Genomic DNA, 18,876 nt, shown 5'->3' on the forward strand with positions numbered 1-18,876 from the left:
GCTCTAGGTTAACAGCGCAGGTTCTAGAGCCGTATTCGCCGGTTCGAATCCAAGCCTCGCCACTTAGCTGGGTGACCTTGAGCGAGTTATGTCACGGCTTCTTCACTCGCATCCAACCCAGGCCAGCTACCATCTCGCCAAACCCGGGCAGGTGAGAGCAAACCTGTGCAGGTGAGAGCAAACCTCTGCAGGCGAGAAACGTGCTTCTTCCGGGCCGCCCCTGACAGCAACGCTGGCGCGCATGCGCGATTCGGCAGGTGGGCGTGGCCACGAAGCGACGCAAGGAAGTCTTACGCGCAGGGGGTGGGGCCGCGCCTGCGCAGGCCGCCCCACCATGGCGGCCGCCTGAGCACAGTGGTGAGACGCTCTGGGGGCACCTCGGGTTGCGGCAGGCGGCGGGTAAGCCCTTTGGAGGAGCGGCGGCATGGGAAACGATGCAGGTGGCCTTCCGGCACCGAACCTGGCCTTGAAGCGCCAGCTCCCCCACGGACTTGAAGCCTAAGCCACTCAGTCTCTTTTTCCCTAAGCGAGGATGTGGGGGGAGGAGTCCCTGCCTGCCTGTGGGTTTCCGTCTGGGGTCCAAGAAGCCCCATGGGTTTCGGATTAAGAAGGGACGACGATGCCCGAGTTGTGACTCCTGGTTGAGAGGGCGCGCGTAGCCCGCCGGCTGGAGTCCTCAGAGGCGGCGTGACAGAGGGAACGAAGAGCCCTAAGGACCAAGGACCCTGGAGCCCCTGACTCTGACCCGCGCCGTGGCCGGGGCCAAGTCTCAGCTCCCTAGCCCTGGCCCTTGGCTCCGGAATCGCGCCCAGTTCCCGTCGTTGATGACTAGGTGACACCTGGCAGAGAGAGAGCCTGGGAGGCAGGCAGGTGTTCCAACCCCCCCAGATCCCGGCAAACTGCTTTTAGCGGTCACCCTTGACAGGGTTAGGATGACAGCGTCGGCGTCTGGCCCCCATAGCCTAGAAGAACCAAGGACACTTGTCAGCAACTCCTGTGAGAAGAATCTGCAGCACGAAGGAGGGGGCGGAGGTCCTATCTGCAGCTGGGGTGTCCTTTCCCACCTCCCCAATCAGGAGAGGGGACTGAAGCCCATCCAACCCCAGAATTCACAGACCAAGACCATGAGTCAGCTGTTCCTAAGTAGAGATACTGACTATTGCCTTTTCCCATCTTCCAGCACATCCTTTAATAATTATTCTTATCAATGCTATAATGATGAAAGTGAAAGTGAGAGTCACTCAGTCCTGTCTTAACTCTTTGCAACCCTGTGGACTGTAGCCCCACCAAGTTCCTCTGTCCTTGTATTTCTTCAGGCAAGAATACTGGAGTGGGTAGCCATTCCCTTCTCTAGGGGATCTTCCTGACCCAGGGATCAAACCCTCCTCTCTTGCCTCTCCTGCACTGACAGGCAGGTTCTTTACCAGCTGAGGCACCGGGGAAGTTGAGCAGTTACTATGTCTTGAACCCTGAGAGTGATCATTGTCTCGTTTAATGCTCATGTAGACCCTGAGACGGGTCCAAGGTGCCCCTATAATTCCCAGAGATCTGGTTCTAGGAAAAGCCCCTTAAAGGGAATCCCCTTTACCTAGTACTTCATTGTAGAGTGTGTTTCCTAGTAGGCTGGGGCAGGTTGGTTTTCAAAATAGGAATTTCAAGGAATCTAGATTGTACCACCTGAAAGCGCCCAATCTCATCTGATCTCAGAAGCTAAGCAGGGTTGGGCCTGTTTGGCACTTGGACGGGAGAAATTTCAACTGCAGGTTAAAGGAGCTTATTTTTTTGTCTATATTTAAAAGTATTGGTGTATAACTGCAATGTTACATCTTTTAGTCGTCAGGGAGCCAAATCTGCCTTTAAAATGTTTGGTCATGGTTGGCCTGCACTGTGTTTAGAGTAGATCCCCTTCGTGGATCCATCCTAATTTTTCCAGTCCTCATTGTTTGAGGGCTTTTGCCTGTGAGGCAACAACTCTCCCCACCCCCAGCATTTCTCCTCCATCACTTTCTACACCATGAAATCTTGCATCCATTTATCAGATTCACAGCTTCACCTCACAACCCACTAACTTGGTGCAGGTTTATCGCGTCAGATAGAAAAGCCAGCGTGGAGTGACTCTTTTACAGTAAACGTTTGTGTTGGTACTTTTGCTTCCCCGTGGCAAGTGCTTAAATGTAGGAACTCAGTTATGTGGACTCAGATTATAGACCATGGTGGCTTATGACGATCCCATTTTCCAGCTGAAGGAATGGAGGCCCAAGAGGTTTCATGATATTTGTGGGGCACACCGCTAGTGCACACATCTACCCAGATAGGAGTGGTTCCTGTAGGGGGTCAGGGATTGTGGCAGGTTTGTGTCAAACACCTGAAACCAACCCCATGACAAGAAAATTGTGGGGTTTATTTACAATTGCTCTGCACCAAGGACTCTGCTCAGTGCATGACACACACCCTCCACATCCTGCTGCCCCCACCCCGCAAGCTGAGAATATAGCTGAAGAAACTGATCCAGAGAGGTGAAGTGATTTTCTCAGGGTCACAGTGAGGAGGTTGGAGACAAGCTTTAACACCCGCTCCGCCCAGCATCACAGCCCTAGGCTCTGTCCACATGCTGCTGCTGTCTGATGCTTTTTGCTGAGGTGGAACATTTGATGGAGGAAGAGCCTTCCTGTTTTTCTTTTTTTTTTTTTTTTTTTTTTTGGCCATGCCTAATGGCATGTGGGATCTTAGTTCCCTGACCAGGGATCAAACTCACCCCCTGCATTAGAAGTGCAGAGTCTTAACCTCTGGACTGCCAGGGAAGTCGCAAGCCTTCCTGTTTTGTTTTGTTTTGTTTTTCCCACATTTTAGAAAAGTTTATTTTTGTGTGTGTATGTTGGTTTCTGCCAAACATCAACATGAATCAGCCACAGGTGTACTTATGTCCCCTCCCTCTTGAAGCTCCCTCCCACCTTCCTCCCCACCCCGCTCCTCTAAGTTGTTCCCAAGCCCCAGTTTAAGTTCCCTGAGTCCATACAACAAATTCCCATTGACTGTCTGTTTTACACATGGTAATGTAAGTTTCCATGTTAACTCTCTATACATTCCACCCTCTCCTTCCTCCCTTCCCCACCCTCCCCGTGTCCATAAGTCTGTTCTCTATGTCTGTGTCTCCATTGCTGCCCTGCAAATAATTTCATCACTACCATCTTTCTAGATTCCATATATATGCATTAGCATATAATTTTTTTTTTCCTGACTTCACTCTGTATAATAGGCTCTAGGTTCATCCACCTCATTAGAACTGACTCAAATGTGTTCATTTTTATGGCTGAGTAGTATTCCATTGTGTATATGTACCACAACTTCTTTATCCATTCATCTGTCGTTGGACATCTAGGTTGCCTGCATGTTTTAGCTATTGTAAATAGTGCTGCAGTGAACACTGGGGTACGTGTGTCTTTTTCAGTTTTGGTTTCCTAAGAGTATATGCCTAGGAGTGGGATTGCTGGGTCATGTGGTGGTTTTATTTCTAGTTTTTTAAGGAATCTTCATATGTCTTCCATAGTCCAAGCCTTCCTGTTTTTAACCACTTTGCCTCCAGCATGGTTTTCCAAATTTTAGTTATTGTTGGGTCACCTTCATAATTCTTCAAAACCTATATATCACCTGTACAATGATTCCTTTAGTTGATTTTGCTTTAAATCCACTCACTTTTTTTAAAGTTTAAAAAGAAGATTTTAAAACAAATGATATGTGGGCAGCTGGAGTCAGTTTCTAGGAAGAGAAAAGATTATAGGGAAAAAACTACTCAGTGTGACGTGTAAATTGTGATTAAATACTGTTTTAAGAAAAACTAGCGGCCAGAGACAAATTGGGTGACTAATGGAGAAAACTGACCATGAACTGGGTTTTAAATGATATAAAGGAATTGTTAGTTATCTTAGGTCTGCTAATGGTCTTTTGGTTATGTAGGAGCATGTTCTTACGAGACAGACAGATGCTGAAGAATTATTTAGAGTTAAAAATGTCATGATGTCTGGAAGGTGCTCAGTTCAGGGGAGAAAAAAAACCTAGATAGATTGATCATGTATGATAGTGTGCATGATCATTGAATCTAAGCAGTGGGTATATGGCTGTTTATTACACTGTGCCCTCAACTTGCTAGTATTTGAAATTCTTCACAACAAAAAGGTTGGAAAAAATAAAAAGGGTAGGAAAACTGTTTTCAGTATAAATGGAAATTTGGATCCCTTGCCACATATAAAAGGTTACTGTGAAAGTCAACACAGTGCTAAACAGAGTAACAGCTCTGTTTATTATCTCGCCAGGGCTCTGAGACATTCACCTGCAGGATTATGAAAGGACTGAAAAGAGAAGCCATTCTTCCAGGGTGACCGGGAGCACTCTGCCCCCGGGGTGGGTCGCTCGCACCGCTCCTTCCGGGACCTGCTGTCTGAGGACTTGCTTTCGCCCCTCAGGTGCTGCCGTCCATGGTCACCGGCTCCCGCGCCCGCCATGGACGAGATCACCTTCAGAAGCGACACTGTGCTGTCAGACGTCCACCTGTACACCCCGAACCAGCGGCGCCTCATGGTGCGGCTGAACGGCATGGGGCAGCCGGGTAAGCTGCCGCAGCCCGGGAACCCACTGTGTTCTGTGTTCTCACCAAAAGGATAAAAGGACGGGGAGGACCAGCTTGTCTGACTTAACCCTCGCAGCACTTCTTAGGAGCCCCTATCTCACAGAGCAAGCACCACCCCCCCCAAGCCCCTGCCGTGTGCCAGGCTGGATGCGATGCTGGGAAAGTGGAGGGGATGGGCTGAACTCTGCCCTCGGGGAGCCCACAGACCAGTCGGGGAGACGTGGCCCTCTCCCAGGCTGGCTCCTCCCACCAGGGCCCCCTGGTTTTCTTCCCACACACCCTCCCCCACTCCTCTAGCCCAAGGGATCTTTTCTTTCTTTCTTTTTAATATTTGTTTTTATTTAATCATTTGACTGCACCAGTCTAAGTTGCAGCACACAGGATCTTTGCTCTTCTCTGCTGCATGCGGGACCTAGTTCCCTGACCAGGGATCAAACCGGGACCCTCTACACTCAGAGTGCAGAATCTTAGCTGCTGGATCACCAAGGAAGTGCCCCAGGGGATCTTATGAAAAGTACAGATCACACCACTGCCCAGATTCAGACCCTCCGGTGGCTTCCCGTGCTCTCAGAATGAAACCAGAGTCCTCACCTTGGCCTTTGAGGCTCAGCCTGGCCCCTGCCCAAGTGTCCACACCTCTCTCGCCTGCCATCAATGCCCAGCAGCCACTTCTGGGTCCTTTCTGTCCCTCCCACCAGGCACACACCTTCCTCTCTGAGCACCTTTGCGCCTGCTCTTCACTCTGTCCAGAACATTCTCCCCTCCCTCCCTTGCCACCCTCCCCAGCTCCTGTCACCCTGTGCTTGCTTATTTTTCTGTCGCAATTAGTTACTCTCGCTTTCCCTCCTGTCCCCGTTTGGATTCCAGGATTCAGGAAACTGGCTCAGAACAGAGGAGCTACTTGGCCCGGGGGTCAGACAGCAGGGGCAAAGAGAACTCTGGCCCGGGACTGTCCACTCAAGTCCTGGCACCCCCTTCCTCCAGCCTGGCACCGTACTCTTACCGAAACTTGTCCCAGTGACTCTCTGGGCCCCAGGTGGTGAGGGCCCCGGCATCCGTGTCCCAGCCTCCGGACCTCAAGGCAGGACAGAGTTGCAAGGAGGGCAGTGGCCCAGGGGTCGGGGAGACTGGATTTGGATCCTGCCTCAGCCACACCCACAGCTGTGTGACCTTGGTCAGCTCACTTAACTTGTGAGCCTCAGTTTCCACGTCTGTAAAATGGAGCAACACTGTTGGGTTCATGGCTGCTGTGAGGAGTAAATGAGAGCACGTGAGCTGAGTGCCTGCAGTGTAGGTCAGAATGTGGCCTCTCTGAGACCACAGCTTCACAGCCGAATCACATGGGGCTTTTCTGCTGCCGTCACAATGTCTCCACCTGGCCCTTTTCTTTTCCACTGTGGTTTATTATGTGACAGTAAACATCGTTCCCTCTGCTCTGTGGTAGGACCTTATTTGCCTCCCCGCCTCTCCCCACCCCGCCCAGCCTTTAAAACTCTTTCCAGGTGGAAATTGAGGAAAGGAAATAGGAAAGGAGACAGTGTAGAAATACTCTGTGTGTTTCGCTTTCAGTCTTCCTGTCCCAGTTCAAGCTTCTGTGGGACCGAGACTCTCAGACTGACTCAGGGGCCGAGGGTAGCGATCACACAGAGGGGACCCCTCCCGCCGGCACCGTCTGCAGCCACGTGGGGGCCTCCCTCCAGGTGGGGGCCGACACCACCACCCCAGAAGGGTTGGCGGCTCAGCTGGACGAGGACGGGGACTTGGACGTCGTGAGAAGACCCCGGGCTGCCTCCGCCTCCGAGCCACCAGGGCCTCCGAGAGACAAGGTACATCCCATGATCCTAACACAGGAGGAAGACGACATCCTGGGAGACGAAGCCCCAGAGAGCAGCCCCTACAACGTCATCAAAATAGGTAAATAAAGGGCCGCTCACCTGCCACCAGGCCAGCGCCACAGTGGGTCAGAGCACACGGCCCCCTGAGCGCTGGCCGGTCCAGGCATCGCAGGGCGGGCCGGGTCAGCAGCACCCGAGCACGGACACTGGAGCCCGCCGGGGAGCATGCCAAAACGTGGTCAGATCCCCCTCCTACTCCAGACTCCTCAGTGGCTCCCATTGCCCTCAGGACACAGTCTGTGAGCTCAGCTTAGCTTGGCCCGCCTCCCCAGCCTCAGTTCCCACACCTCCCACCCTTTCACCTTCCGTGCGCTTCCTCACCTGCGCGCCTCCGCTGAAGCGAACCTCCGTCCTGGAGGGCCTGCCACTCCCCTGCTTCCCTGGCTGACACGTTCCCCATTGTTGTAGTTCGAGTCCCAGCTCGGCAGTCAGCTGTTCCAGAAGCCTTGCCGCTGCCACTGCCACCTGCCTCGGCATCCTGAGTCCACACGGCTGCCTGGCTGTGGGTCGGGGTTGTCGCTGGAAGACTGGGCCAGCAGGGGCGAGCAGCAGGGAGCCCTGGCAGATTCCAGAGCCGATCGGGGCAGAGGAAGACGGAGAGGGAAGTAGGTCCATAGTCAACCTGGAGGAGCAAGTGGGCCAATCAGATGGCCCGGGGGGTGGGAGCTAGAAGCTGGGGGCGCGGGGCGGGAGGGGGTCTCAACGGGCCCTTGGGCAGAGCCCAGAGCATCCACACCTGCCCGGGGTCAGGGCAGAGGGCATTGGTGGAGCAGGGATTTTGATCTCCAGAAATGCCAGAGGTGGAAAACAGCCAGGGCAGGAAGTAAGCCAGCAGTGCTGAGGCACCTGTTGTGTTGTGATGTCCACCTTCATCACCTCAGTGGTCTTCACAGACCCTCTAGGGCGTGGTTCAGATGAGGAAGTGACAGGCTCAAGGCTGTGCAGTTTGGGGCCAGTGAGGGAGGTTCTGAACCCATATGGACCGTCTCCGCAGGCAGGGCTCCAGCCACCCCCGCCCTGCTCGTCTGTGGGGAGGAGCTCTGATTTAAATCTGTTCATTGAGATCTAGAATCCAGGTGGTGCCTGAGGTCCCAGGTAAGGGCCTCCCTCAATACTGGCCCAGGTCAGGGGCATGGGGTCCACTGGACTCTCTCAAAAACCCTAGCAGAACAGCCACTCTGAGTGATAGCAGCCTGGTCAGCGGTCCAGCACACCGTGACCAAGCGCCTGCTGCTCCCCAGCCAGCTGGTTCTAGATCGCCCAGCGGGGCCCCTTCTCTCTTTCCTGTGGGTTGTCTCTAGTCCCTGCGGCCCTCCCAGGGATGAGTGTTCCCATTTCCCAGAGGAGGGAGCTGAGGCTCAGAGAGGTTGAGGAACTTGCCCAGGTCACTCAGCTATTTGGTGCAGAGCCTTGACTCTCACCGGCTCTGTCCGACCCCACCACCCGTGTTCCCTGCCCACGTCGTATGACCAGAACGCTGGAAAGTTCTGTTGTCAAAAATCTAACACTTACTCGTGGACCAGCCAGGAATTCACAGACACAAGGTTCCAAGTAAGTTATGAGCATTTCCCCCATTTTATAGATAAAGAACTGGAACCCAAAGAGAATGCAGAAGAGGCAGGGCTGGAACTTGGGCTGTCGGATCTCGAGTCACTTGCCTTTTCCATTGTTCTGAGACTCACACAAGTACTTTAACCTCAGAGCTCAGTCTTCTTTTCTGTGAAATGGGTGTAATCTCCCCTGGTTGTAAGGAACAGAGGGAGCTGGCCCACATAGAGCTCTTAGTACAGTGCCTGGCACATAGTAGGTGCTCAATAAACATGAGTTGCCGTCAGCTTCATTCCTGGGGACCAATCTGAGTGCGCAGGAGGGAGATAGCTGAGGAGGAGAGTCTGGGTTCCCACAGACCTGGAGACTGTCCTGACGGGCCGGGCACCCCTCAGACACTGAGAATATTTGCCTCACCCCCTTTGCTAACCCTGGGGTTTCTCATGGGGCCTCCCAGGTGGCTCGGGGGTAAAGAATCTGTCTGCCAATGCAGGAGACTTGGGTTTGATCCCTGGATCAGGAAGATCCCCTGGAGGAGGAAATGGCAACCCACTTCAGTATTCTTGCCCGGAAAATCCCATGGACAGAGGAGCCTGGTGGGCTACAGTTCATGGGGTCACAAAGATTTGGACGCAACTGAGCTACTGAGCACGCATGAAAGTTCCTCAGGCTGGGCTTTTATGCTCTTACGAGGCCACTGGGATTGTTTAAGGGTAAACTGGCTTTCCCATGAGGCAGGAGCTCACCACCCTTGACCCTGGTTAGGGAGGCCTTTGAGCCCACAAATGAGATGATATTATTTCTGCATCTTGTGAAGGAGCAACTCATGGCTCTGGTCCTGAGGTCAGTGACTCATGCCACAAGCCAGGTCTGTGACTGAGCCTGGGTCACCCTCAGGTCTGTGAGTTCAGTCCACGTTCTCGCTCAAGGGAAGCCAAGCACCCCTTAAATGCAGCCAGAGGCAAAACTTCAGTCTAAGGGACCTCTGGGAGAAAAGACTAGGCTCAGACTACCGAGATCCCCATGGGAATGTGCCCCTGGCTTGGCCAGGCAGACTGGAAGGAGGCAAAGAAAGATGGAATGAGGCCCCTCTGCGGGGGAACCCGAGTCACAGGGGGAGAGTGGGCCAGGGACAGTGCAGGGGCTGCAGAGACTGGGGAGGAGGTGGGGTGGGGTCTTTGGACTAAGGGTCCAAGGCAGCTGGAGAAGAGAGCCCCCCGGGAAGGCCTCTTCTCACACACACACTCACACACACTCGCCCCTTCAGCCTTGCTGTTTCTTCTCCCAGCCCTGCTCCCTGCTCCTGGTTTGATGTGAGCCAGGCTGCCCTGCCATGCATGTGTCCTGGTATTTGATTTGCTGGCCATCACCATCTCACTTAAAGATGCGAGAGCCGGTTCTTCTCTAACAGGAAAAATGTTTTCCGTCACTCTTTCTTCTTGACCTCATAGTTCTGTGCTCCATCCCGACCCCACTAACCGGCACTAGATTGTGTCCTGTGTTTGAGAATACTTAAAGTGGAGTGTGGGGTGTGTGTTGGTGGTTAAGTTGGGCCAAGTCCTCTTGTGACCGGAGTGTCCCGGCTGCGGTCTGGACTTGAGTCCAGGCTTCAGTGATCTGAAGGAAAGGAATACTCATCCCGCCCTGGAGGCTAGCAGACGGCCGCATGGCCTGTTTTTCTGCTGCTGTTTAGAACACCGGCCTCCAGCCCCCGTCCCACCGTGTCAGCCACCTCGCCCGCACCTGTTGGTGTCCTTTCCATCCCTGTTTTCACAGTGGCCCTTTCTCTCTTGGTTTCCGCCCCGTCCAGAGCACACCATGGCCACCTCCCTGGAGGATGTTGGCAAGCAGGTGGGTAGGTCCCGTCCTCTCCCCGCGGCCCTGCAGGGTCTCTTGAGAGCCTTAGGTCACCCGCTGTTCCTGCCCCCTCTCCCCTCCAGGTGTGGCGGGGTGCCCTGCTCCTGGCAGACTACATCCTGTTCCAGCGAGACCTCTTCCAGGGTCGCACGGTGCTGGAGCTCGGGGCGGGCACCGGGCTGGCCAGCATCATCGCAGCCACCGTGGCGCAGACCGTGTATTGTACAGGTAACGCCCCGCCATCCCGGGCTATGGGGGAGCTTTTTCTTCACAAAGGGTGTGCTGACTGGATAAAAGAGGGAGGGAGGGAGACTGGGAATCTGACCTTGGCAGCTCTTGATTCTGCCCTTCTCCCTGTCTGGTTTTCTCCACCCTCTGCTGTTTTCCCAGCAACTCCAGCAGGTTCAGGACCAGCAGCTTGGCTGGTACCTCTGCTCACACCCCCTCAAGAAAGTAAACATCTCAGAAATCAGGAAGAGTGTACCTCTCATAAGGCTTAAAGATGGGCTTCCCAGGTGGCACTAGTGGTAAAGAACCCGCCTGCCAAAGCAGGAGACATAAGAGACACAGGTTCAATCCCTGGGTCAGGAAGATCCCCTGGAGGAGGGACTGGCAACCCACTCCAGTGTTCTTGCCTGGAGAATCCCATGGGCAGAGGAGCCTGGCGGGCTACAGTTGCAGAGTTGGCTATGACTGAAGTGACTTAGTACAAGGCTTCAGTTCAGTTCAGTCGCTCAGTCGTGTCCAACTCTTTGCGACCCCATGAACCGAAGCACGCCAGGCCTCCCTGTCCTTCACCAACTCCCGGAGCTTACCCAAACTCATGTTCATTGAGTCGGTGATACCATCCAACCATCTCATCCTCATCCTGTCGTCCCCTTCTCCTGCCTTCAATCTTTCCCAGCATCAGGGTATTTTCTTATGAGTCAGTTCTTCACATCAGGTGGCCAAAGTATTGGAGTTTCAGTTTCAGCATCACTCCTTCCAGTGAACACCCAGGACTGATCACCTTTAGGATGGACTGGTTGGATCTCCTTGCTGTTCAAGGGACTCTGAAGAGTCTCCTGCAACACCACAGGCTTAAAGACAGTTTATTATTTTTATCCTGATTATAGAAATCTTGCCTACTCTCTTGGACAATTTGTAAAACAGCAAATAAATTTCCTCATAATTTCACAATCCCCAGATAGTCAGCAATGTGCAGGTCACTGCATGCCACACATGGGAAACCTGGGGTGAATGAAACAGATCAAGTTGCTGTACGCAGGAAGCTTCGGAGTCTATTCTTTAACTGTGTAAATTATTTTTTACAATATTTTCCTTTGTGTGTACATGCTCCCAAATAACTTAGATCAAACTACATATGTTCAGTGCCTTATCCTGTCGAAAATGTCGGAAAATAGAAAGCACATTTTCCGTTGTCATTAAGTTATTGATAAATAATAACTTAATGGCTGATTCATGTCAGTGTATGGCCAAAACCACTACAATAAAGTAATTAGCCTCCAATTAAAATAAATAATTTTTAAAAATTAACTTTTAATGATTAAGCAGTATTTCATCCCTTTTCTGTCTTTTTTTTTTTTTTAACCATTCTCCTATTGCTGGACATTTTGGCTGTTTTCATGTGGTATGGTTTTGTTTTGTTTTGTTTTGTTTTTTGCTTTGCTTTTGCACTGCAACCAATACCTTTGTGCCTCTTCAGCTGATGATCCTTAAACCAGATTCTTGGAAGTGAGTGGGACCTTTCTTAAGCTTTTGATGTAAGTGTGTTAGTCACTCAGTCGTGTCCAACTCTGCCACCCCATGGACTATAGGCTCCTACTCCAGGCTCCTCTGTCCATGGAATTCTCCAGACAAGAATACTGGAGTGGGTTGCCATGCCGTCTTCCAGGGGATCTTCCCAACCCAGGGATCAAACCTGGGTCTCCTGCATTGCAGGCAGATTCTTTACCGTCTGAGCCACCAGGGAAGACTGTACCTACTTGTTAATGTACTTAATGATTGCTTTTTAAAAGCTTTATTTTGAAATAGTATTAGATTCACACAGAAGTTGCCAGAACAGTACAGAAAGTGCCGTGCACCCTCACCCCAACTCCTACCATGATGACATCAGGGGTCACACCTGCAAACTGACACAGGGCAATACCTCCAGCTACACTCCAGACTCGGCCGGGGTGCTTCCTTGGGGACAGTCTACCAGTTTGTAAGAAAGTAGGATCTCAGCAGGCGATTATTATTAATGTTCTTCTTTTTTAAATCTTTAATAGCCGCTAGGCAGAAAGTGGTGTCTGCTGACACGCTTTGTGTTTCATCAGATTCTTAGTTTATGTTTCCGTGGCGCCCATCTTTTGTGTCTGGGCTGAGAAAGGGTAGGCCTGGGAGGGAGGTGTCCTGCTCAGATACCCTGTGTCAGCCACTGGTCAGGAGTCTGCAGCAAGGCCACTCTGTGGCTCCTGGACAGCTGGGTGTAAATGGCCAGTGAACTTCACAGAAGTCAAGCCACCGAGCAGCACCGAGGGCTCTGCTCACGCCTGGAGCCTGACACCAGCATCTCATCTGTTAGTGATTATCTTTCCCTTGAGAGAACGTGCCTTCAGGCAGCATATTACAGTTAGTAAGGCCTTTTCGTGAGCGCCAGCACCTGCAAGCTCACAGCGACCCCAGGCAGCCTGTCAGCATCCCCTCTTTCCAAACGGGAGGGGCTGAGGTCAGGTGGCTGGCCCACAGTCACCCGGGGAGCCCCTCGGGGCCGACCGAGGGGTGGAGGGCGGAGGCAGCCCCAGGCTCTGGGTCCCCCACCCCCACTCAGCCAGCGCTGCCTCTCTCAAATCCACTTGGCACGTTAGAATCCAACACGAGATCTTCTGACGAAAATACCATAAAGGCTTAAAAACTGCTGACCCAGCTCTGTGCTGCCAGGAACATCCCTCAGTGTTCTTTTCCCAGAGCCCCAGCAGCAGGGACAGGGCTTCCCACCACCCCCACTCCCACCACCCCCGGGCTCTGCATGGTCCCTGGGTAGAGACAGTGGTCCAGTCCCAGGGAGGTCTGGGGGAGGGGGAATGGAGGGGGGTGCTCCATGGTCAAGGAAAGCCAAGGGGCCAAGGAAAGCCATTCACAAGGCTTCCCGTGCACTCCACATGCTTGCTGTCCTGATTGAAAAGTTAATTTTGGCAAAGCACCGCCCTGGCCCCCTTCCAGGGCTCACTGAGCTACAACTCAGTTCTGCTCAAGTGGCAGGAACCCCTGCCTGGTCAGAGCAGCAGGCGGGTGGGGAGATGCAATGGTGGCGACAGTGAGTCAAACCCCACGGCGTGGCTATCAGCCCACCTGACGCTGCTCTGTCCCCACCAGTCACATCCAGACGCCCTCCTGGCTCATCCATCTGCTGGGGCATCAAAGAACGAACCTTGATTTGGAGTCAGAGATGCTTGGGTGCAGACTTTCCTGATGGTCTAAGGATCCGCTAAGGATCCTGCCAGTGCAGGGTTTGATCCCTGGTCTGGGAAGATCCCACGTGGTGCAGAGCAGCTAAGCCCCGGGCACCACAGCTACTGAGCCCGTGCTCTAGAGGTACTTGGGTTCTACTCCCAGCCCTGGCTCTACCCAACCACATGACTCGGCCCTGGCCACTTCGTCTGTGACAGGACCATGACGCCAGCTCAGGGTCGTTAGAAAGGTCAAGGGTGGACTCGGGAAGCGCGTGCATGTTTCATGAGCTCTGAAGATGCTGGGAGTTCTTATTCCTCCTCTCTGGAATCTGAAGTCTGCCCCACAAGCACAATCTTATTCTCTAAGGAAGAGATCATGAGAAGGAGCCTTAAGGTGAACATACTTCATTTTGGCATGAAACACACAGGAGGAACATTGGTTTCCATTTTGCACATCTGCCGCCAGGCCGTGGACAGGAGCTCTCTGCAGGCGGGAGCACAGAGGTGAAGGGCCGGCGCTTCATGGTTGCCCTTTGTCTCCCCAGATGTCGGTGCAGACCTCTTGGCCATGTGCCAGCGAAACATCGCTCTCAATAGCCACCTGCTCGCCTCTGGAGGTGAGGTCTGCTGGGTCCCCGCCTGGGAGGGGGGCCCCTCTGTCTGGCAGGTGGGCCAGACACCCAGAACTGGGGCACCGGGCGGCAGTTTCCCCCCAGACAGTGGAGGCAGCAGACGTCCTGGCCTCGTGGCCCTGCAGGTGTGCGATGGCTCTGTCCTTCCTCCTCTCTGCCCACGCCTCCACTGCGCCCACCTCTGCCCTCTCCTCCCCGCAGGCCATGGGGCCCCCGCCGAGTCTCCCCAGCTTCTTGTCTGACTGCTTCCCTCCCCGCTGAGCATCTTCCAGGGGCAAAGTCTGAGCTCCTCCTCTGGCTCCTGCCCCCTCTCCTGACAGCACACCATCCAGCCCTGCGCCCAGAGAGCCACAGACTCACCTCACATGCCCTTCCTTCTGCCCGGGGTGCCCCCTGCCCCATCGACCTGATCACCCAAAAGAGGATGCTGCTGATGAAGTCGCCACCTGTGCACACCCCTCCCTCACACAGCCAGGGGGATTTCCCGGACTCGGACAGGGTCAGCCGGTCCCACAGGCTTCAGACCCTTCAGAGATTGCCCGTTGTTCTTGGAGCAGAGACCCAGCTCCTTTGCTCATCTGGATCCTGTGGGATCTGGTCTCTGCCCATTGGCAGTCCCTACCCTACCTCCACTCTAGACATCCTGGCCTGGCTGGAGACTTGGTCTGGAAGCATGTCCTGTTCATATCAGCATCTGCTGCCCCCTGGTCTCCTGGGACAGGGACGTGCCTCATGAGACTGCTCCCTGGGCCAGCACCAGGCCTGATGCTTAGCGTGAAAAGCATGGGATGGGGGACTTTCCTAATGGTCCAGTGGTTACTATTCCATGCTTCCACTGCTGGGGCCCCAAGTTCAGTCCTTGGTCAGGAAATCACAATACCACAAGCCACACAACATGACCAAAAAAAAAAAAAAAAAAAATAGTGGGACGGGTGGATCGTGAGGTGAAGTGTGAGGTTTGTCTTCCCTGACTGTGCTCAGAGTTTGGGGAGTTCCGCTTGCGTCTGTTTTGCAGGCGGTGTGGTCAAGGTCAAGGAGCTGGACTGGCTGAGAGACAGCCTCTGCACGGGTGCGTGGCCGCCTCGCTCGGGTCCCTGTTCATTCCTTCGTGGCTCCTCGGGCTGCCTCGAGGCCGTCCGCCCTGTGGCCTCGGCTGACCAGCAGGGCCCTGTGTCCACTGGCTGATGAGCGACAGCTGCCCTCCTTGCTGCCCATGCCAGGCGCCCCACACTCGTTCTGTCGTTCGGGCTCACAGCATCACTGTCCCGTCTGTCCTGTAGTCCCTGGGTCACACGGGAAGACGGGTGCTCAGAGAGGTTCGGTGCTTGCCCAGGGCCACAGGTACTGGCCGAGCAAGGTGTGAACCCAAGCCTGTGGGACTCCAGGGCTGAGACCATTTGCCTACAGGAGTCAGCTTGTGGAGGTTCAGGGTCCGCTGGGCGGGGGAGATTGCTAAATTTTGCTTTTTAAGTTTCTTGTACAGACTAATTCACATTCACACCCTTGCTCTTTTTCTTGGTACAAGAACTTTTCCTGCCAGACGTGGGGTGAGGAAAACCATTGCTGTTGCATGCACCCAGTGCACTTGAGGTCCCTCGGTCCCCCTGACAGTTCTGTGAGGGAAGCCTTGTCAGGCCCATCCTAGCATGAGCACCGCAGCCCAGAGAGGTGAAGCGTTTTTCTCAGGTCACACAGCAAGTCCACGGGGCCAGGAGTGCCGAGGACAGAGGGGCAGCCCCTGCTCTGTTCAGGCTGCCGGCCGAGGAAGCAGGTCTGGCCCCTCGTGGCTGAGGCAGGCCCGGCAGAAGCTCCTGCTGGGATTCAGGGCTGCCTGGCGGTGCCCGCTGTGCCCGCTCACCCACCCCGGCTTCTTCTCCTAAAGCCTACTGCAGTCCATCTCGGTGAGAGCTGGTGGCCCGCAGAGCAAGGGCTGAGCCCGCGGTGTGCTTCCGCTCCACAGACCCCGAGGCCCCCTTCAGCTGGTCCGAGGAGGACATCTCCCACCTGTACGGCAACACCACCATCCTGCTCGCGGCCGAAGGTGAGGTCGCCTCTGCCTCACCACACATGGTCCTTGGGGGGTGGTCCTCAGGGGTGACCTCCCGCCATGGCTCCTGCTGCTTTCCTTCTGAGCTGCAACTGATCACGTCCATACAGGTTCCGTCCCGGGGTCCTTGGGTTCCGCTAAGGGATCCTCCTCCCTGACGTTTGCCTGTTTTCTTCCCTCAGTGTTTTATGATGACGACCTAACTGATGCTGTGTTTAAAACCCTCTCCCGACTGGCCCACAAGCTCAAGAATGCCTGCACTGCCATCCTCTCAGTGGAGAAGAGGTGAGCTCCACACGGGCCAGGTCACCCTCGCCTGCCACATGCGTCCATCCCTGTCGTCCTTGTCCCTTCCTCATCCAGCGCCTGCTCTCCCTGACACACGCAGGCTCATGTGACCCCCACTCAGCAGCGTGTGTGCTGGCACCCCCGTTGCACAGTCACGGGGAGGAGGCTGAGACTTCAGGGAGCTGGAGCTCTGGGGACCCATCCAGGCCCCGCTGGGCAGGGGCACTCCGGAGCCCAGATGCATGGCCGCAGCGTTCGCCGAGGCGCTCCCTGTCTGTGCCCCGCGCCCCTGTCCTCCCCGATTGCACTCACAGCCCCTCCAGGGCGCTTCCCCGGGAGGTCCTGAGATGCTAGAGCTCCCGTTGCGGGAGTGACCCTCATGGTAGATGCAGCGCAGGGCCCGCTACACACATTTTCCTCTAATTCATAAGCTAGCCCACAGCTCTCCTGAAGGCAGTTTAGAATCGATAGCAAAAATCAAACCCGAGCAGACTGACCGACCCAGCAGCTCAGCTTCTAGAACCGACCCTGTGGCCACGATCGCGGGTGGGCCCAGAGCCATCCAGTCGGGCACGGCTGCTCCCGCAGCTTTTACACAATGAGGCCCAGGACGCCCACCTGCTTGGTCCCCGTGACCTGTGGCCCCTCGTGGACCCGATCACTTGTTTTGAACTTGACACCTGACCCTCTTCCAAGGCTTCCTGCTCAGCACGCGGAGGCGCTCGCTTAAAGTCCGGCTTAAAGGGAGGGACCGAAAGCGCCGGGGGTGATGGCGGCGCTCTCTCTGGTTGTGCACAGGCTGAACTTCACGCTGAGGCACCTGGACGTCACGTGCGAGGCCTACGACCACTTCCGCGCGTGGCTGCGGCGGCTGGAGGGGCTGGCTGGCGGGCGCCTGCGCTTCGCGGTGGAGCCGGTGGACGCCTCGTTCCCGCAGCTCCTGGTGTACGAGCGCATCCAGCAGCTGGTAGGTGCGCGCCGGCGCCGGGCTGCCGGCTCTGGGCGAGGCCGCGGGCCCCAGGCGCCGGAGGCGATGAGCCAGCGTCCAGGTTGGGCCCGGCCCGAGCTGTAGCGGCCGATCGCTGCGCTGGGCCCTCCTGGTCTGGCGCGGTGAATGGTCACCCGGCTTTAGGGCACGTCCTTCCCCGCGGGCAGTGCGGACTCTGGGGGAAGCCGGCAGGCGGGGGAGGGGGCGTTTGGTTGGGCCGACGGCCACTCTCGCCGGCTGGGGGGGTGGCTCTGATGGCCCTGGGCCCTTCTAACTGGCAGGCGGGGTCCTCTCCCGTGGGCCTCTGAGCGGTCACCCTGATGACAGGCGCCAGGTGCTGGCTGCCTCCCCGCCCAGGCAAGGTGAATTCCCGGGAAATGGCAGCAATGTGTGCTCGGTCGCTCAGTTGTGTCCGACTCTGTGTGACCCCATGGACTGTAGCCCACCAGGCTTCTCTGTCCTTGGTATTCTCCGGGCCAGAGTCCTGCAGTGGGTAGCCTTTCCCTTCTCCAGCGGATCTTCCTGACCCAGGGATCGAACCCAGGTCTCCCACACTGCAGGCGGATTCTTTACCAGGGAAGCCAGGGTTAACCCTACAGGCACATCACTTCCTATTTCAGTTTTAAAACCAGCACTGGGGGGAAATTTGGAAAGTTTAAAATTCCTTAAAATACCCAGGAGCTGAATTCATCGAAGTCCCAAGGGCTTCGTTCCCTCGGCCCCTTGTCTGCAGCCGCCCTTTCTCTGGGCCTGTGGAGACCAGGCCTGGCTCCCCCTCATTCTGTCCCACCAGCAAGCACAGCGTTGGGCACGCTGCTCCCAGAAGCAGGAGCTGTGAGACCTGCTGCCATCCCCGTCCCTTAGACCACGGGGCAGCCTCAGCCTCTCAGATCCGTGCCAGGGCTCAGCACGCAGCTCCTCCACGGAAGAGCCCAGAGCCGCCAGAGGGGCCGCCTGTCCTCCCAGTAGCTTCCACGCTGCCCAGTGTTCACCTCTTGTTGGGGCTTCTCTTTTGCCAATTTACACCCCTTTGTGAAACTAAAGTCTTGTTTGCTCACCTGGGAATCCGTCCCTCCGTTTGCTGCAGGAACTCTGGAAGATCTTTGTGGAACCAGTAACAGAGCCCATCGTGTCTGTAGACACAGCTTCTCGACCGTTCTCGTGACATTTCTAATAAAATTGAAAGCTCACAAAGTCATGTGCTTGAGAATTTTATCATTGATTTTTTATCATTTAAAAAATATGGTAAATGGATCTTCTATGACCCAATATGGTTTTAACTCTTCATAACCAAAATCAGGGGCGTTTGGAGCAGACGTAAAAGCTACTCCTTTGGTCCCCCTGGCTGCCCAGGGTCCAGCCTCCCCAGCCATCTGCCTCGTGGGCGTTTCCCTTCCTCGGCCTGGGCTGGTCGCCCCTCCCTTCTCTCCACCGTGTGGCACCTGCACAGGTGTCTGTCTGTCTGTCTGGTCTGTAACCCGCTTCCCTGGGCCTCACCTTGTCACCTCCGCTCCTCCCACCACCTCTCTCCCTCCTCCCTCCTGCTTTCCAGCTCGAGTCCCA

At 55.1% G+C, this 18,876-nt stretch overlaps 1 protein-coding gene across 5 annotated transcripts; it reads left to right on the plus strand.

Annotated features, from left to right (window-relative positions):
- The first annotated feature begins 301 nt into the window (after positions 1-301).
- METTL22 (methyltransferase 22, Kin17 lysine) lies at positions 302-18,511 on the plus strand. 5 transcript variants are annotated; one of them, XM_065924303.1, is made up of 12 exons: positions 327-399; positions 4,311-4,372; positions 4,461-4,603; positions 6,194-6,538; positions 9,761-9,918; positions 10,008-10,152; positions 13,904-13,975; positions 15,006-15,059; positions 15,951-16,031; positions 16,220-16,322; positions 17,124-17,292; positions 18,401-18,511. In XM_065924303.1, the coding sequence occupies exons 2-12, from the start codon at positions 4,338-4,340 to the stop codon at positions 18,476-18,478; spliced, it is 1,383 nt and encodes a 460-aa protein (XP_065780375.1). In that variant the 5' UTR covers positions 327-399; positions 4,311-4,337; the 3' UTR covers positions 18,479-18,511. The 5 variants fall into 5 exon arrangements, with proteins under 5 accessions (XP_065780377.1, XP_065780375.1, XP_065780376.1 ...); XM_065924307.1 differs by having other exon boundaries at positions 329-399; positions 9,878-9,918; XM_065924305.1 differs by lacking the exon at positions 4,311-4,372 and having other exon boundaries at positions 302-399.
- The last annotated feature ends 365 nt before the right edge of the window (positions 18,512-18,876 follow it).

Source organism: Muntiacus reevesi, chromosome 2 (assembly GCF_963930625.1).
Source record: "Muntiacus reevesi chromosome 2, mMunRee1.1, whole genome shotgun sequence".
Taxonomy (NCBI): domain Eukaryota; kingdom Metazoa; phylum Chordata; class Mammalia; order Artiodactyla; family Cervidae; genus Muntiacus; species Muntiacus reevesi.